At 41.2% G+C, this 15,430-nt stretch overlaps 1 protein-coding gene and 1 long non-coding RNA gene across 6 annotated transcripts in view; one reads left to right on the top strand and one right to left on the bottom strand.

Moving 5' to 3' along the window:
* LOC147016710 (uncharacterized) overlaps positions 1–15,430 on the top strand; it is an 80,378-nt gene that overhangs the window by 57,765 nt on the left and 7,183 nt on the right. For both annotated transcript variants that reach the window (XR_015049660.1, XR_015049661.1), the window contains exon 3: positions 3,145–3,244. This is a non-coding gene — a long non-coding RNA (uncharacterized LOC147016710). The remainder of the gene's footprint in view (positions 1–3,144; positions 3,245–15,430) is intronic.
* The window catches only part of LOC147016709 (integrin alpha-11-like), a 121,627-nt gene continuing 106,408 nt past the window's right edge, over positions 212–15,430 (bottom strand). For 3 of the 4 annotated variants that reach the window (XM_085847858.1, XM_085847856.1, XM_085847859.1), the window contains 6 exons: positions 11,406–11,516; positions 11,056–11,169; positions 10,849–10,944; positions 7,919–8,032; positions 7,605–7,699; positions 212–257 (listed from right to left, as the gene is read on the bottom strand). In XM_085847858.1, coding sequence (XP_085703984.1) covers positions 227–257; positions 7,605–7,699; positions 7,919–8,032; positions 10,849–10,944; positions 11,056–11,169; positions 11,406–11,516 — 561 coding nt within the window. In that variant the 3' untranslated portion in view covers positions 212–226. Of the gene's footprint in view, positions 258–4,640; positions 7,700–7,918; positions 8,033–10,848; positions 10,945–11,055; positions 11,170–11,405; positions 11,517–15,430 lie in introns of those variants that run through there. The other variant, XM_085847857.1, reaches the window with a different exon arrangement.

Raw genomic sequence — 15,430 nt, 5'->3', positions numbered from 1 at the left:
AATAAATAAACTTACATTACAAACACACAAGTGACATGTTTACTTTGAAGCAACTTTGCAAGGATGTTCTTGATAGGTCATAAATTATCCATAGTTCCATGATGATTAATACCCAACTGCCAACTACAATATTATTGCAGCACCACATACATGTACACACACGGGAATACAACTTACCTGGCACAGAAACCACCCCGAAGTTGGTTTCCATCTCAGACGAATAACTTTATTTTGTCGAATTTGTTTCCTTCCGGCATCTGCAGGGAATGTATACATTTTGAAACCCTTCTCTGATCGGTGACAAAGTAAAAAAGACAATGGACTGACAGTGACACAAGCAACAGAGGAATGAAGAGGAAATAGGTGAGAGATAATTTGAGGCAACACAGTAAACTGAAAGCAAGTCGGTTTGGTTCGGTAAAAGGTTAATCAGGAGAACAAAAATCACAAGTAAGGATATTGGGGGAGGGGGGGATGACATGAGATGATGGTGCACTGCTTTCTGGAGGATGGAAATGGATTGAACTGTCTCTAGGGGTAGTTCCACAAATGGGAGAAAAGAGGACCAAAAGAGTGCAGTTGGGGAGAAAGCCTGGATTTTGGGAGTAGGAGTTAGTAACTCGAAGAACCCGTCCACCCTGGAAGAGCTAGATAGAGTCAGTGACTTGAAACAGTCGAGGGAATTAGACGGAAGAAGCCGGAAAAAAAAAAAAAGAGAAGCCAATCACCTGTTTGCAATGTGAAAACAACACTTTGGTGTCATAATGGGAGATTCCAATGATGTTGAGAGCTTCAGATTCCACAGAATCAAGGAGAGACTGATATGATGCTGGTGTGCCAGCCCACAGCAGAGATCACTACTCCATTGAGTTATGGACAAAGCCTTCAGAGGCTGTGAGTAGTTCTGATTTTTCAAGGAACGAGTTGGAAAGACAGAGTACACCCAGTGTTTGGCTGGCATTGGAAGCTATCTATGATGTGCCATTCTATCTGTGCTATTCTTCAGTGTTGAACTGCCATCCTCACCATCAGCCATAACTCTTCCTAGCAGACCCAGGAGAGGTTATGGCCGCTTATAATGAAGCTAGCAGTTAAAGACAATGAACATATTCCTGTGGCTGACCATGAAGAGTAATAGATAGGTGGGTTCGTTTGACGAGGCTTGTGATAATATGGTTTGTGCTTATCTGCAAAGCATTTCTATGTTGCAAACTGACATGCACTTTAATTAGTGTTGAAACGTGACCCAGTTCTGCGATCGATGACAAAAATGTGAACTTGTTACATACACTCCACCACCTTGCTCTTTCATGAACCTCAATCCTCTTTCATGAAAAAGGTCATTGAGAGTGAACTGCTGTGGACCAATGCTAATGTGACTGAGAAATGAGTGACAATTCACACTGTTCTGCACAAGCAGATAGTGAGAGTTTGAAAACAATAAGCTCACGGGACTGTGAACAATTTTCCTGTGTTGTTTACACTTTTCCTGCTGGCATGGATTCAGTGAAAAAGAAAAGTGTAATGGTTCAGGAAATGCTGGAAAAGGTTTTGTGCCAAGTGCTGGTCTCGTGGTGCTTACGTTGGTCGATTTTGCCGAACAGATTGCTTCCTACGTTGGCGCAACACCACAGATGGCTGCGTAAAGTCACACCACAAAACCACTCGCGAACAGACATGTTCCTTGCAAAGTGAACTTTACTTGTTGACAAATCTCAGACTATTTTTCATCCTCTGTGGAAGTTTTAGTAGCTGAAGAGAGCATAACCCGCACAGTGAAATGCAGCTTGTGGAATAAAGTAATTTAAGGAAGTTTTGGCATGTCTTGAAGTATCATTTGTACGACGTCTAAGATACTCCTCGCAATTATAATCTCATCCGAGTTCCTCACCCTCTCATTGGCAGCTACCTGGTTTCCTTTAAATACTTGATCTGTTGATCACAGGATTCTTTGGTTTCATCTGTCATGTTGCTGTGGGGTAACCGCATCTCAATGGGATCAGTTTAAATCTTTTATTTATTCGTATGCAGCCTGTGGCTGCTTAGCTGCATCATTTTCTGGGGGTGCAACTATACTGCTGATGCAATGCCCCCGGTTACCAGCACGCTGGTACACATTTCGCTGACCTCAGAAGGATGGCAGGCTGAGTCAACCCATCCATCAATCCATTGGAACCATACTCTGCGCAAAGCGTTGGTGCTGCTGAAGCAGTCTCCTTGGCTATTGGGCACAATCCTGGACGGGTCGCCACTCCGACACAGTATACCAGCAAGCTGGCACTCATTTTCCCCCTCACCAACTCTTCCTCCAGTGTCCCTCTACCCAGGTGTTGGTGCATTTCCTCATTTTCCATTATGTCATAACTCTTCCACGATCCTCGACTTTGTATACAAAAAAAAGAAACATCACTGACACGTGTGAAGTACTGTATAGGGTACGTAGCATCCATCGACTGAAAAGTGGCTCAGATGTGAGAGATGGGGTTTACAAGAACCAAATCAAAAGTACTCATTAATCAAACGCAAGAAGAACAAACCATCTTCACATCGACATTCACAAGTGGAGCTATAATATGATGAATTGCTTCAAATAATTTTACTAGCCTTTCAATGTCTTCTTTTTACCAATTACAGCACGGCAAATTCCCTGAACAATGAATTCCGAGCATATTGGTTTCATACTTCAGTAAAAGGTAGAAAATCCAGGAAATACCATATTTTTCGGCGTACAAGTGGATACTTTTTGCCCAGAAGTCCAGACCTCAACTTCTACTCAGAATCAACTTATTTATGGTTTAAGACATTAAATTGCATAAATGAAAATAATTGTAAAGTGTGAGATTTTCTGAATTAAATTATGTAATTGTTACTTTAAAGCACTCCAGAAATCATTTCCAGGAATGTTTACCGATTGGATGAGCAGTTAAACGTTAATCCGCTCACTGACACACACAAAATTATGCAATCAATAACAATCACACATTCACCAATTACGTTTGATCCATCCCTTTCAATCCTAGCCATACGTATGCATCCTTACGATGTCATTTCAAAATGTCACGCAAGTTGTACGTACATGGCAGCGTTGAAGTTGAATGTTGTTAAATTCGCTGAGGTAAATGGCAGCAATATGGCTGTGCACAGGATATACGGTGTCAGCGTGAAAGGTGCTCGGGACTGGCGTAAAGGGAAGGATACGTCGCGGATTACCAAGAAAGCCAATCGTAGCTACAAAGCTGTGAAGGTAAGCACTGAGTGCTTGTATTACAATGAGTTTCAGGTGTTTATGTTTGTTAAGGAGAAGTGAGCGACGACAAAATGGAATGTGCTATGAGTGCTGATAATGATTCTGTCGATTGTTTTAAATAATAAATATGCTTGCTTGTTTTAAAGAAGTTCCATAGGCAGCATGCCTGGTGTTGGCTTAACGGTTCGGGTGGTGGGCTTTGGATCCGAAGGTCCCGAATTCAAATCACACTCAGCAGTTGAATTAATACCAGGTGGGGTTAACTCGACCTGTCATCCTTCCGAGGTCGGCAAAATGAGTGCCAGCTTGCTGGTATACTGTGTCGGAGTGGCGACCCGTCCAGGATTGTGCCCATTAGCCAAGGAGACTGCTTAAGCAGCACCAACGCTCTGTACAGAGTATGGTCCCAATCTCCTCAATGCATTGTGTGTCAGTGAATAATTAATACCTCTATTGTCCTGACTGACTGGCAGTTTTGCTTACTACTGTACTTGGTCTCGCTTTGTCTTATACTCCACATCGACTTATCCATCTATGAATGAATGAAGGACGGATAAAGGGGGAAATTAGCCAATTCGACTTATACTCCACATCGAATTGTACACCAAAATACGGTACTTCTATTGGTTTGCCTTTACAAATGTTTTCAAAATTTTTAACTTGAAAAGTGGTCAATGCTTAGCAAGTAATAGAAAAGACAAAACAAAATACAAATGCTCTTATTTCAAATACAAAAGGAATATTTTATTGAAACAAATGGAAATTCTATTTAAAAAAAAAATCATACAGTGAGTGCATCATTCTTGTGCTGGTGTTGTAGTTCATATCAAGCTGTTATTTGTTTAACAGTAATAGGACAGCAAACCATTGATTACCCAAGTCCAAAGTGCAAAGCAATGCTTTGAAATGATCCAAAAATATTGGCATTTAAATAATTGGTTGTTAGCTTCCATCACCAAAAGGAATGTAAAGTATTTGAATTCCAGTGCGTCATTACAATCGAAGGAAGACATAATTATATAATCCGTTTTAAACCACGTAATGAAAGTTCATGTTCTGTGAATGATGGGTGAAGTTTTATGGCCTGGATCACAAAGTGTACAATGATCATTATACAATTGTAAAAGCTTAAATCAACAACAAATTTTAACGATATGTTTGCACTTTACGAAAAAAAAGGAAAAACAAAAATCCTAGCTGCGGCCTTTTTTAATTTAAGAAAGTTGAGACAAAACATAGTTTGCTTAAGCTGGAGTACATGAACTTCGGCATTACAACAAAATACTGCATCTCCATGCAAGGCCGTTCGTTGATTGCTCTCTCCCTTGATCTGTCTATTTAACCAGCAAGATAAAGTTGCTGATCAAGGGGGCCATATACCTATCGTGTACGCAAAATGTCGGCATTTTAAAAACTTCTCCTTCCACTCTCTCACTGCCTTAATGCGAGGAACTCGGATACAGGAGGAGGGCATTTGGCCCATCATGCATGCACTTTATTAGTGCCACATTGACTTAAGTTACTAGGGGTGGGAGAGCACAAGGATATCAGCAGGGTGTTTTGGGGTGGAGAGGGACGAGGAGGTAGGGGCATTGACGTGGGGTGAGGAATGAACAAACACCGACAACATATTAAATTCTTAACGAGACCCTCTCACAGACACAATCACTACACATGTATACAATCATCCACCCATACCAAAGCTACCTACACTACACGTGCTGTCAATATCCATGTACCTTTCTATCCCCAATTCTTCTAGGTTTCTATCCAACTCAAATATAAATCTGTCCACAGTTTATGCTGCCAGTACCCTTGCAGGGAGAGCATACCATGCATTCACCACTCTCTGAGTGAAAGACCATCCTACTTCAATCTCCCTTCCACCCTACACTTTGCATACATCATATGTCGATAGCCCCAAAGGCAAATGTAATCATAGTCAAATAGTGCTTATATTCTGGGGAAAAAACAATGATGTAAATAGTGGCAAAAAATAGAAACAGTGAAAAAAAAACACTTAAATAGGAGTAAAAGGATACAATGCAAGTAAAATTGCACACAAAAAGGAACAACCAAGTACATTTATCAATCCTTTATAGAGAGATAGAGAGATAGAGAGATAGATAGATAGAGAGATAGAGAGATAGAGAGATAGAGAGATAGAGAGATAGATAGATAGATAGATAGATAGATAGATAGATAGATAGATAGATAGATAGATAGATAGATAGATAGATAGATAGATAGATAGATAGATAGATAGATAGATAGATAGATAGATATAGAGATAGAGATAGAGATAGAGATAGAGATAGAGATAGAGATAGAGATAGAGATAGAGATAGAGATAGAGATAGAGATAGAGATAGAGATAGAGATAGAGATAGAGATAGAGATAGAGATAGAGATAGAGATAGAGATAGAGATAGAGAGAGAGAGAGAGAGAGAGAGAGAGAGAGAGAGAGAGAGAGAGAGAGAGAGAGAGAGAGAGAGAGAGATAGAGAGATAGATAGAGAGAGAGAGAGAGATAGATAGATAAGTTGGTGATGAAAAGATGGAAAATATAATTTTGTAACTCAGTAGTTTGAACACGCCATACATATTCAGTCTATTTCTACATCATCAATTCCTCTCACAGTAAGCAGAAGCCTCTGCGGTGGTGAACAAAGCTTGATGCGAGCACATTCTGTCAAAAGCCAACTGCAATTTTTGCAATCTTTGCCAATAAACATTTTTTCAGGAAATGGTAAGTGGTTGTACAAGGAAAACCAGTGCATTGAACAACGACTCAAAACTTACACCGCCAAAGTTTCAGTAATGTAAATATGGCTGAGCCATTAAATGATCAGGATTTGGTGGGATGGATGATCCTGTGGACGGGATTCCCTTTATTTGAGGTGATGTGGAAACAGTGTTTGAATTGTTACGTCTAAAGTACGAGGATATCTTACGACTACGAAGTGGGGTTTCACTGTACAAATAAAAATGTTATTTTTGTGCCCGAGCATTAGACGATTCATGTAATGCATCGAAACCATCGCTTGAAGCTTAAAAAAACACAAACTTAAAAAAATCCTGCAGTCTCAGGCAGAGATAACAATGACATTTACAACTTTGAGCCAAACATGTGATCGTGCTTGTATATACAGAATGCTCTCTTGAAATGAAGTTACGTTCTGTGGACTTGTTGTTTATCAAAAATTTGTTATACCGGGACCCCCACCCCCACCTATCTCCTCACTTCCCCACCCACAACAAAAAAGAAGACGCTTTCTCGCGTTCGGGGCACACAAATATGACATACCTAGATGACCACCAAAAAAAAATTTCTACATTTCCTCGTACACTGTTTTTCTGTACATTTTCCTACAGTTCTAGTTTTGTCATAATCGTGCTAAACGAACTGCCATAAGGCCTAGGTCACATTTGCCACGGCGGCCGTGGGGTCTCCAAAATCTACGGCCACTAGCAATTATACGGCGGCCGCAGTATTTCCACGGTCACACAATGTAGCAGTCACATATGTTTTTATTTTTCGGGGAGCTGCACGGTGTATTTATAAATTGTGGAGACCAAAAACGTGGGGTTGCCGTACGGTCTTTGATTTGATGTCGCACGGTGACCTTAGGGCGTTCCTGCGGCGGCCATATAATTTTCAAGGCAGACGCAAGGTGACCGCAGGGGGGGCCCTAAGGTGAACGTGCAGCCAGACGGACGGTAAGGAATGGGTTAATTTAATTATTTTTTTTTAACCAGTTTTTTTTTTTTTCGGCTTGTCGAATTGCTTCGGCGAACGTAGAAATGAAAAAAGTTATAACTCCGCGTTATAATTCCACGGCGACCTTACGGCCTGAAAAATATAGCCATACGGCGTAGGGCCGTGAGGCCACCCTGAGGCCACCTCAGAAACTCTGGCCGCCACACGATTCTGTCAATTCAGAGGGCGTACGGCCGCCGTATCTTCGCCGTAGAGCAAATGTGACTTCGGCCTAAGTGGGGTTTACTCAACTTCCCTGCAATGTCAATAGATATTGATAATTTATTAAAAAAAAAAAAATAACCACATCTCACTGCTTGTGATATATCAAGTTGAAATTCGTTGAGTAAAATGGGATCGTCCACCAAAAGTGCCATTCGTTATAACAAAATGTTAGAGGATGAATTTTCCTTACTATGGGAATCTACAGTCGTGCATAATGGCTGCCCCTGCAGTGAACCCCGATTCGGCATTTCTTTGTTCTTTTGTACAAGGCAAGGAGGGACGAGACTGGATTGTCAACCAGCATTCAAACACAGACATGAAGTGCAAGGCATTAAAATTCAAAAACTTCCTCCACAAGAAGCTGGAGCTTACATCTGGTCTTCAGGAAAATTGAGAGGATTGTCTTCTCCTTGATCTGCTGGTTCCTCTTGCATGAGTAGCTGGTACGGTCGGTGAAAAAAGTTCACCTGTGTCGGACACATCCAAAAATCCTCGTGACCAAACTAATCTGCGAGATTAAGCCAACATTGCAAGCCCCGTGCTAGTTAATAGTGCCTGAAGGGTGACGGCCTCCGTAAAATGGTGCACCGTATTAACCACACCAGGTTATACCATTGAGAAAACTGCAATCATTTTTTTTGGGAGATCTACAGTACATGAGCAACAGAATGTAACTAACTCCTCACCTTCCACAAAACAAAAATCACCAGTGCTAGTAAAAGCATTCCTCCGATAATGCTTCCGATAATAACTCCGACTGAGATCACAGCATCCTCCATTTTGAAAATCTCCACAGACACCTTCACCCACAGACACGCACCGTTAAACCACGAGCACACACTATGCTGGAATATCAAATAGCTGAAATGATGAATGAGAAGATGTGTTGTTTTTGGTTCATTCATGTGTTATGCTGATAAAAAAAAGAAGCAAAAACATTATATAATTCTGGGAATGACTTTACTTTCAAAGTGTCGTAATATATTTTGGAGATGGACAAATTAAAAACATGTTTTCAAAAATCTTATAGACTTATCAGAGAAACTGTCATAACAAAGTTCATATATTTCATAAGCAACTTGCATCATAGCCAAAGACCTCTCAGCATTAATGTTTCTTTCTCAGTTTGTTCAATTCCACCCTTCCATCTGATGCTTCAGTTGGCACTGCACCACCTTCTGAGATCATCTTGTACCCCCCTTCCCATGATCTTTCTTATCTTCATTAACTGTCGCTTACCTCTCTCTCCTCATTGGGCTGGCAGGATGACCTAGAGGTACGCACAGTCGTCTCTAAGATCTCGAGCCTGGGTTTGAATCCCGACCCAGCTATAAACTGTCATCCTGGTGTTTCGCAGGCAGGGCGAGACATCATTGTGTGTGCCTTGGATGGACGTTAACCGGGTGTCCCGTCTGCCAACATTAGCTGATGAACATTAAAGATCCCATGGTGGCATTTGGGAACTGTAGGCGAGTTATTGCCGGAACCCTGGCCAAATTCAAAATTCCTGCTCTCGTCTACAGAGGGCATTACATCAGCGGCATAGCTGTGCCCCCAGTAAATAATGCTACCCGCAGCCATGTGCTGCACACAAATGAAGAGGAACAAGTCAGCCACTGGACGAGGTTCAGTCACTTTCACGTCCAGGCCTCATCATCAGTCATTACCTCTCCTGGGTTGACTACAGTATAATCATCAAGTTGGCCTTTAAAGTCAGCTATGGACTGAGCATCATCCGTTGTTCCAAGTCATTCATTGAAAAATTAGAACTACTCATAGCCTACAAATACTTGATCTGTAACTCGATGGAGTACTGCCCTTCATTATAGGCTGGTTCCACAGCAAAACATCCATCTCTCCTGAATTATTTGGAATTTCATTATTGGCATGTCCTGTGGTGAGGCCGAAGCACTAGCTCTGTCGCTATCACATCACTGACAGGTCGTTGGTTTCTTTATTTTTACTGCCTTTCCTCCGGTCTACATCCCTCTGTTCAATTAACCTTCAGACTCTCCCAGGCTCCTACAGGATGCACGCACTCTTTCACCAACGCCGTCCTGGTTGAATTCCCAAATTCATGGCTTACCACCCATTCTTTTCAATATCTCAGACACAGGTGTTCCAAACATTGAGAACACACGAATGGAAAATTACTCATATCGCAGCCAGGACTCCATCTACATATCCATCCATCCAGGGGCAACAAGAAAAAAAGCAATCAGAGATTGCAGACAGTCACCAGGACTGGTTTTGTGTGGTGTTTGCGTACTTTTGTGTCGTGTATTTTGTGCGGACTTTGTGTACTGGTGTATTACTGAATTAATAATAGACAAAAGCGAGAACTTCCACTTTACAACTGCTGGCAGTGAAAATTCTCTCAAAATTTCCAAAAAACAATAATCTCTCAAAATTTCAGAATGGCTGGTTGAGCGGTTTGGGCTGGAGGCGAGCAGACAGACAGACAAACAAACAAACAAACATAAACAAACACACAAACAAACACACGCGATCAACATACTTGTCAAAATGTTTTGGTTTTTTTTGCCAAGTAACAAACAAACGGAACCAAATGCAATCCCCTCTCCTTCGGTGAGGGTAATAAGGATTGGGGTGGGGGACAGGGGATTGAATTTTGAGAAAAGAATAAAGAAAAACAATTCTCTCATCTCAAATAATTAATTTGGATGTTTAATGCCGTCAATAATCTGATTATCATCAGTGAAAGATATATCGTATTGTGGACGAAAAATCAGTTCCGGACTTGCCAAATGGGCTAGTCGTTAATTTGGGGTTTTCCTGGATTCTCCGAGACATTGGATTGAAGTCCCAGGACCTGGGGATTGTGTGGAACACCCCAACCAAGCCAAGACTGTGTGGCTGTGTACACAGCACTGTGCTATAGGCGGGGCATGGCACAGAGATCATGTCAGATAAATCCCGTGCTCAATGTCAAATTTGAATCTGTATCTGCACACGTATGTGTACTGCTGTGAGATGATCCTAATAGCAGTACACACGTCACGTTGGTGTGGAGTTACTTAGAGATTGCTGCAGCACTCTGAGGCACCCCAAGTAAGTACACACGATGTTATAGCTGGCCTACCTAAGTACCTACACATGTAAAGGTGAGCAGATACAAAGTTCAAACTGTGTGCATGTGCATCACTTCTGGATGGAATAACAATGTTGCAAACTACAGGACTCATACTCACCACATGTCTTCTAAATCTGTTTTGAAATGAAAAATATTGGTATGCAACACCATGTCACGTGGGAGTATGGTATAACCTTGTGTGTCCAGGGAATGGACGACTTAGTTTTGGCAAGTATATGTGAAGGTGTATGATGTATCAGGATGACATGGTTATTCATGACAACAAAGATAATGGGACTTCCCACCTACACTAGAGACCAAAAGCATTCTACGACTGATATGTCATGCTCAGCAATACATTTATCTTTCACAATCGTAAATTTTCCGCTCTCACCATGTAGAACATGGCGTTCATAGACATGACGAAGACGTGTTAGTTGATGGATTCAATAGAATAATAATTGATACCGTAATCGTTTCGGATACTGAATGCCAATCAAATAATTGCTAAACATAACATACGGTTCTCTCTCTTCCATTGTCCGGGATGACAATGAGGGAGTTGCCCGTCAATTCCAGGTGAGCTGATGTGATCAGGCTCAATGTCTTAAATGTGGCCTAGAAACGAAAACAGGTTCCCAAATGAAAAACAGTATGTGGAGTGGAGATTGAAAACATTTCCCAACAAGCAATCATTCCACCATTTCAATAACTTCGTGCGAGGGCCACCTGGTGAAATGTTCCGTTCCACAGACGGAACTGCATGGAGATTCCCACGGCCTGGTGTGTGTCCAACGCCGGTATACGGCAGAGGACTTGCATACACTTGGCTGTTTGACAAGTCTGCAGAACGGGGAACATGTCGAAAGTTATCCACGGCAATGTCGCTGTTCACCTGTGGGGAATTCGCATTGTGTGTTAAACAAGAAACTATCTTGGAAATTGTGCTGCCTGCACGGAATGTCCAACAGCGCCCAACAAGAAGAAAACATTTCTCATCGACACTCTTAACATGTCAACATTAACAAATCATTCAAAAAAAAAAGTGTAGATCATGCATTTTTGTATTTATTAATTACAAGGTTAGAAACGTTGCTGAAGTCTTCTCTGACGTAATTGATGCTGAACGGTTGTGAAGCAATGTGCAGCGGGTCCACGACAACACTAGAGTTGCAAAAAACCTCATTTGCCTGTAAAGGGCACACAGAACAGAAAGGAACAAGAATTGTGGGTAATAAAGATTGGGTGGGTGTAGGGGAGATTGAAAACTGGATCAAATAATAAGTACAAGCATGATAGATCTGTTACTTGTTTCATAGAAGAGGGGCTTTAAAAGATTGAAATTTATTTTTTCTTCACAAGGATATCATAAATTTTGGAGAATGTGTTGAGAGCGTCCTCTCCGAGTCTGTGAGGTCCACGGTTCGATTTCTACCCTGGCTGGGTTACACAAAAGACTTTCAAAACATGGTACATACTCCTTCCTCACTTGATGCTCAGCATTTAGAGGATAGAGCACTGACAAACACTATAGACTGGCATCCATGGGGAGGAGAAAAACCTTGAGTAATGGGTCCACTGAGTGCGGAGAGAAAAGCAACGCCATAAAGATAGCGTCGCTGGTACCGAGTATGCTCTGGGAAGTGATGTCACTTCCCCCAAGATCAGCGGCTGTGTTTGTCTGAAATAAGTCCAGTATTGTCTCACATATTTGTCTGCATGTGTGATTTGTGTTAAAGCTCCCCCATGAGCCTTTGACCCTGTGGAAGTAAAATGGACAAATTAACACAGTACTGACTGCAAGTGAAATATAAACCTGGGATCGAGCTTTGGGCTCAGAGGGAACATCAAACAATCAGGCTATATTTCTATCATTTATCTAATTTGAATGTTGTAAACAACTGCAAACAAACCGCAAGATATACGAATGGAGACTCACTGCTGCATACCAAACAATGTGAAAACTTTGGCCTGATTGAATGAAGACATTTACAACAAAGTTTCTTTTAAAAGAAGATCTCAATAACAACGTCGTATCAAAATACAATTACAATGCTAATTACACACGAGCTATGTGCTAGTTTCAATAAACTGTCAGTTTGTGTTGATAAAAACAATGTTTGGATTTTCAAAACAACCACAAAACGGAACTGTGTCTGTCTGTCTTTTATTATCATCCCCGGCTGATCATGCTGGCTGACCACACCGGAAAGTGAGTGGCACAACCTCTCGTGGATGAATGGCTTGGATTACAATAACACGAACAATGATCATAACAACAATAAAAAAAAACAATTAAAAGTTCTATACATATAGCACCAATTGTAGGGAGATTATCACTTGGGTAGCATGTGTGGCCTCAGTGTATATATGTATGTATATATATATATATATATATATATATATATATATATATATATATATATATATATATATATATATATATATATATATTTATATATATATAATAAGGAAACAACAAGGAAATCCAACACAGGTGGAGGCCATTCAGCCCATCATGCGTGCACAAACACCACACCAACCCAAGATCAAAGAAAGAAAATGCAATTTTTAAAAAAAACGTTTTTAATTAATGAAAGAAAAAAATTTTATGTATTTTTTTTGTTTGTTTTTGTATTTTTTTTGTTGTAATTTTTTTTTTCTTCTTCTTTCCTTCCCCTCATAGAGGGGGCATGCGCTTGGTTAAAAACACACATCAACCACACAACCCCCCTCAACAAGACCCCCACCAACAGCACTCCATACACAATCACCCATAGATACTCAAACTACCTAAAAGTCTTATCAACATCCCCATACCCCTCTATCTCCATAACTTCCAGGTCCCTATCTAATTCTAATTTAAACTTATCTACTTTTTCTGCTGCCACTACCTTTCCAGGGAGACCACTCCATGCATTAACTACTCTCTGAGTGAAAGTCCCCTGCCTTAGTTCCCTCTTAACTCTCCACTTTACTCTCAAGCTATAGCCCCTGGTTCTGTCACTGGCTACTCTTATCTGTTGAATGTTGAATAATTTATCTGCACTTATTTTATCGATACCTTTCATTATCTTAAACATCTCGAGCATATCTCCTCGTAACCTCCTCCTTTCTCGTGTATAAAGCCCCGTCTCCTTCAACCGCTCATCATAGCTGAGTCTCGCTCGGCCCGGAATCAATCTAGTAGCCCTGCGCTGAACCCTCTCTATGGCATCTCTGTCCTTCCGGAACTGTGGTGACCAAAACTGCACACAATATTCTAGATTTGACCTCACTAAATTCCTGTACAATGTTAACACCACCTTTTTTTATGTATAATTGATCCCCCTCCGAATACAACCTAAAACCCTATTTGTTTTACCTATAGCTGCCTGGCACTGTGCTGCCTGCTTACCTCCCATATCTATTACCATCCCCAGATCCTTCTCCTGTGTGACACGCTCCAAAATTACCCCTTGCAGCCTGTAATCTCTATTTTCATTGTTCTTTCCCATTCCAAAAACCTTACACTTGCTCAGGTTAAATTCCATCTGCCAGTCTTTTGCCCAATCCATACAAGCATCAATACTTTCCTGGATCTGATCACCACCCCCACCACTATCCACCTTACCTCCAAGCTTTGAGTCATCCGCAAATTTGGAAAGCCAACTCTTTACCCCATTATGCAAATCGTTGATGTAAATAATGAATAGTAATGGTCCGAGTACTGATCCCTGAGGTACCCTGCTAATTACATCCTCCCAGCAAGACATCCGCCCACTCACAGCCACTCTTTACTTCCTACCACCAAGCCCATTTGCAATCCAATTGGCTACCTGACCAGCCACTCCACAATCCCTCACTTTGGCTAACAACCTCCGATGTGGTACCTTATCAAATGCCTTCTTAAAGTCTAGATATACTATGTCCACTGCCTCTCCCTCATTCACCCAATCAGACACTGCTTCAGAGAACTCTGAAAGATTTGTAAAACAGGAACGACCTTTGGTAAACTCATACTGACTACCTTTAATGAGTTTGTATTTGTTTAAATGGTTCCTAATCCGGTCTTTAATTAATGTCTCCAACACCTTCCCCACAAATGAAGTCAAACTAACAGGTCTACGGTTTCCCAATTCTTCTATTATTCTATTCTTTATAATCAACGTTCAGGTTAAGGATGTATCAAATTTAAATTTGATCCCCAGAATAACTTTATGCCTTAAATGGGCAGGATTTGTTGTGCCTGGCACCACTTATTATTATTATTATTATTATTATTATTATTACTAGTGCGGGTCCGTACGTGCATGGCCGTACGTGTGTGCCCATACGTTTGTGCCCGTACGTGCAAAAAAAAAGAAAAAGAATTGTGATTTCAATCGTGACGTCATAGCACCATGTCCTGTCATTGGTTTGGTAAATAAATGGCCATAACTTGGGAAGCACTTGTCCGATTAATATCAAACCATGAAAAGGCACATACTCAGGTCCCCAGCAATATACCTGGCAAGTTTCAATTAGATCGGACCAGTGGTTGTCGAGAAACAGCGGTCACAGACAGACAGACAGACACACAGAGATTGCAGGAATTATAGAGATTATTATTATTATTATTATTTCGGGTTAAATCTGCTCTGTATCCACTTTAGTAAGTTGCTTGTAATATTGCCGCACCTGTCACATTTCTTTCTTTCCCGGCATAACACACCCCAATAAAACTATTCACTGTACCACATACCTTTCCTCGCTTGCTTGTAAATAAATTATCATTAGAAATGTTCCCAGCTCGTTTTTGTCTTTTCCTTCATTGATCCAGCATGATCCGAATACGAGCTTAGCCGGGACTTTATTCTCAACGATCTGTTCCTTTTAGCCAGTACGTCCTTAGCAGTGTCGCTCGGCTGCATCCGATCTGGTAGAATGATCCAGTTCCGACAAGGCGTACCGAGGGCGTGTTCCCCGGTAATTAGATCACGTGGCTATTTTTAGGTCACTGGATTAACTAGATGGAGGACCCTAAGCTACGTGGTTGAATTATTGGCGTCCACGGTCGGTTAGCGACCCGTTGTGTCATGGAATTATCCGTGTGCGACGGCCTACAATTCCGGGGAGTCTGGTC

The sequence above is a fragment of the Eptatretus burgeri genome, chromosome 11 (genome assembly GCF_056783735.1).
Source record: "Eptatretus burgeri isolate ZD-2024b chromosome 11, Ebu_testis_v1, whole genome shotgun sequence".
In the NCBI taxonomy this organism is placed as follows: Eukaryota; Metazoa; Chordata; class Myxini; order Myxiniformes; family Myxinidae; genus Eptatretus; species Eptatretus burgeri.
The sequence above is the reverse complement of the archived record's forward strand: the minus strand, read 5'-3'. Positions and strand labels throughout refer to the sequence as shown.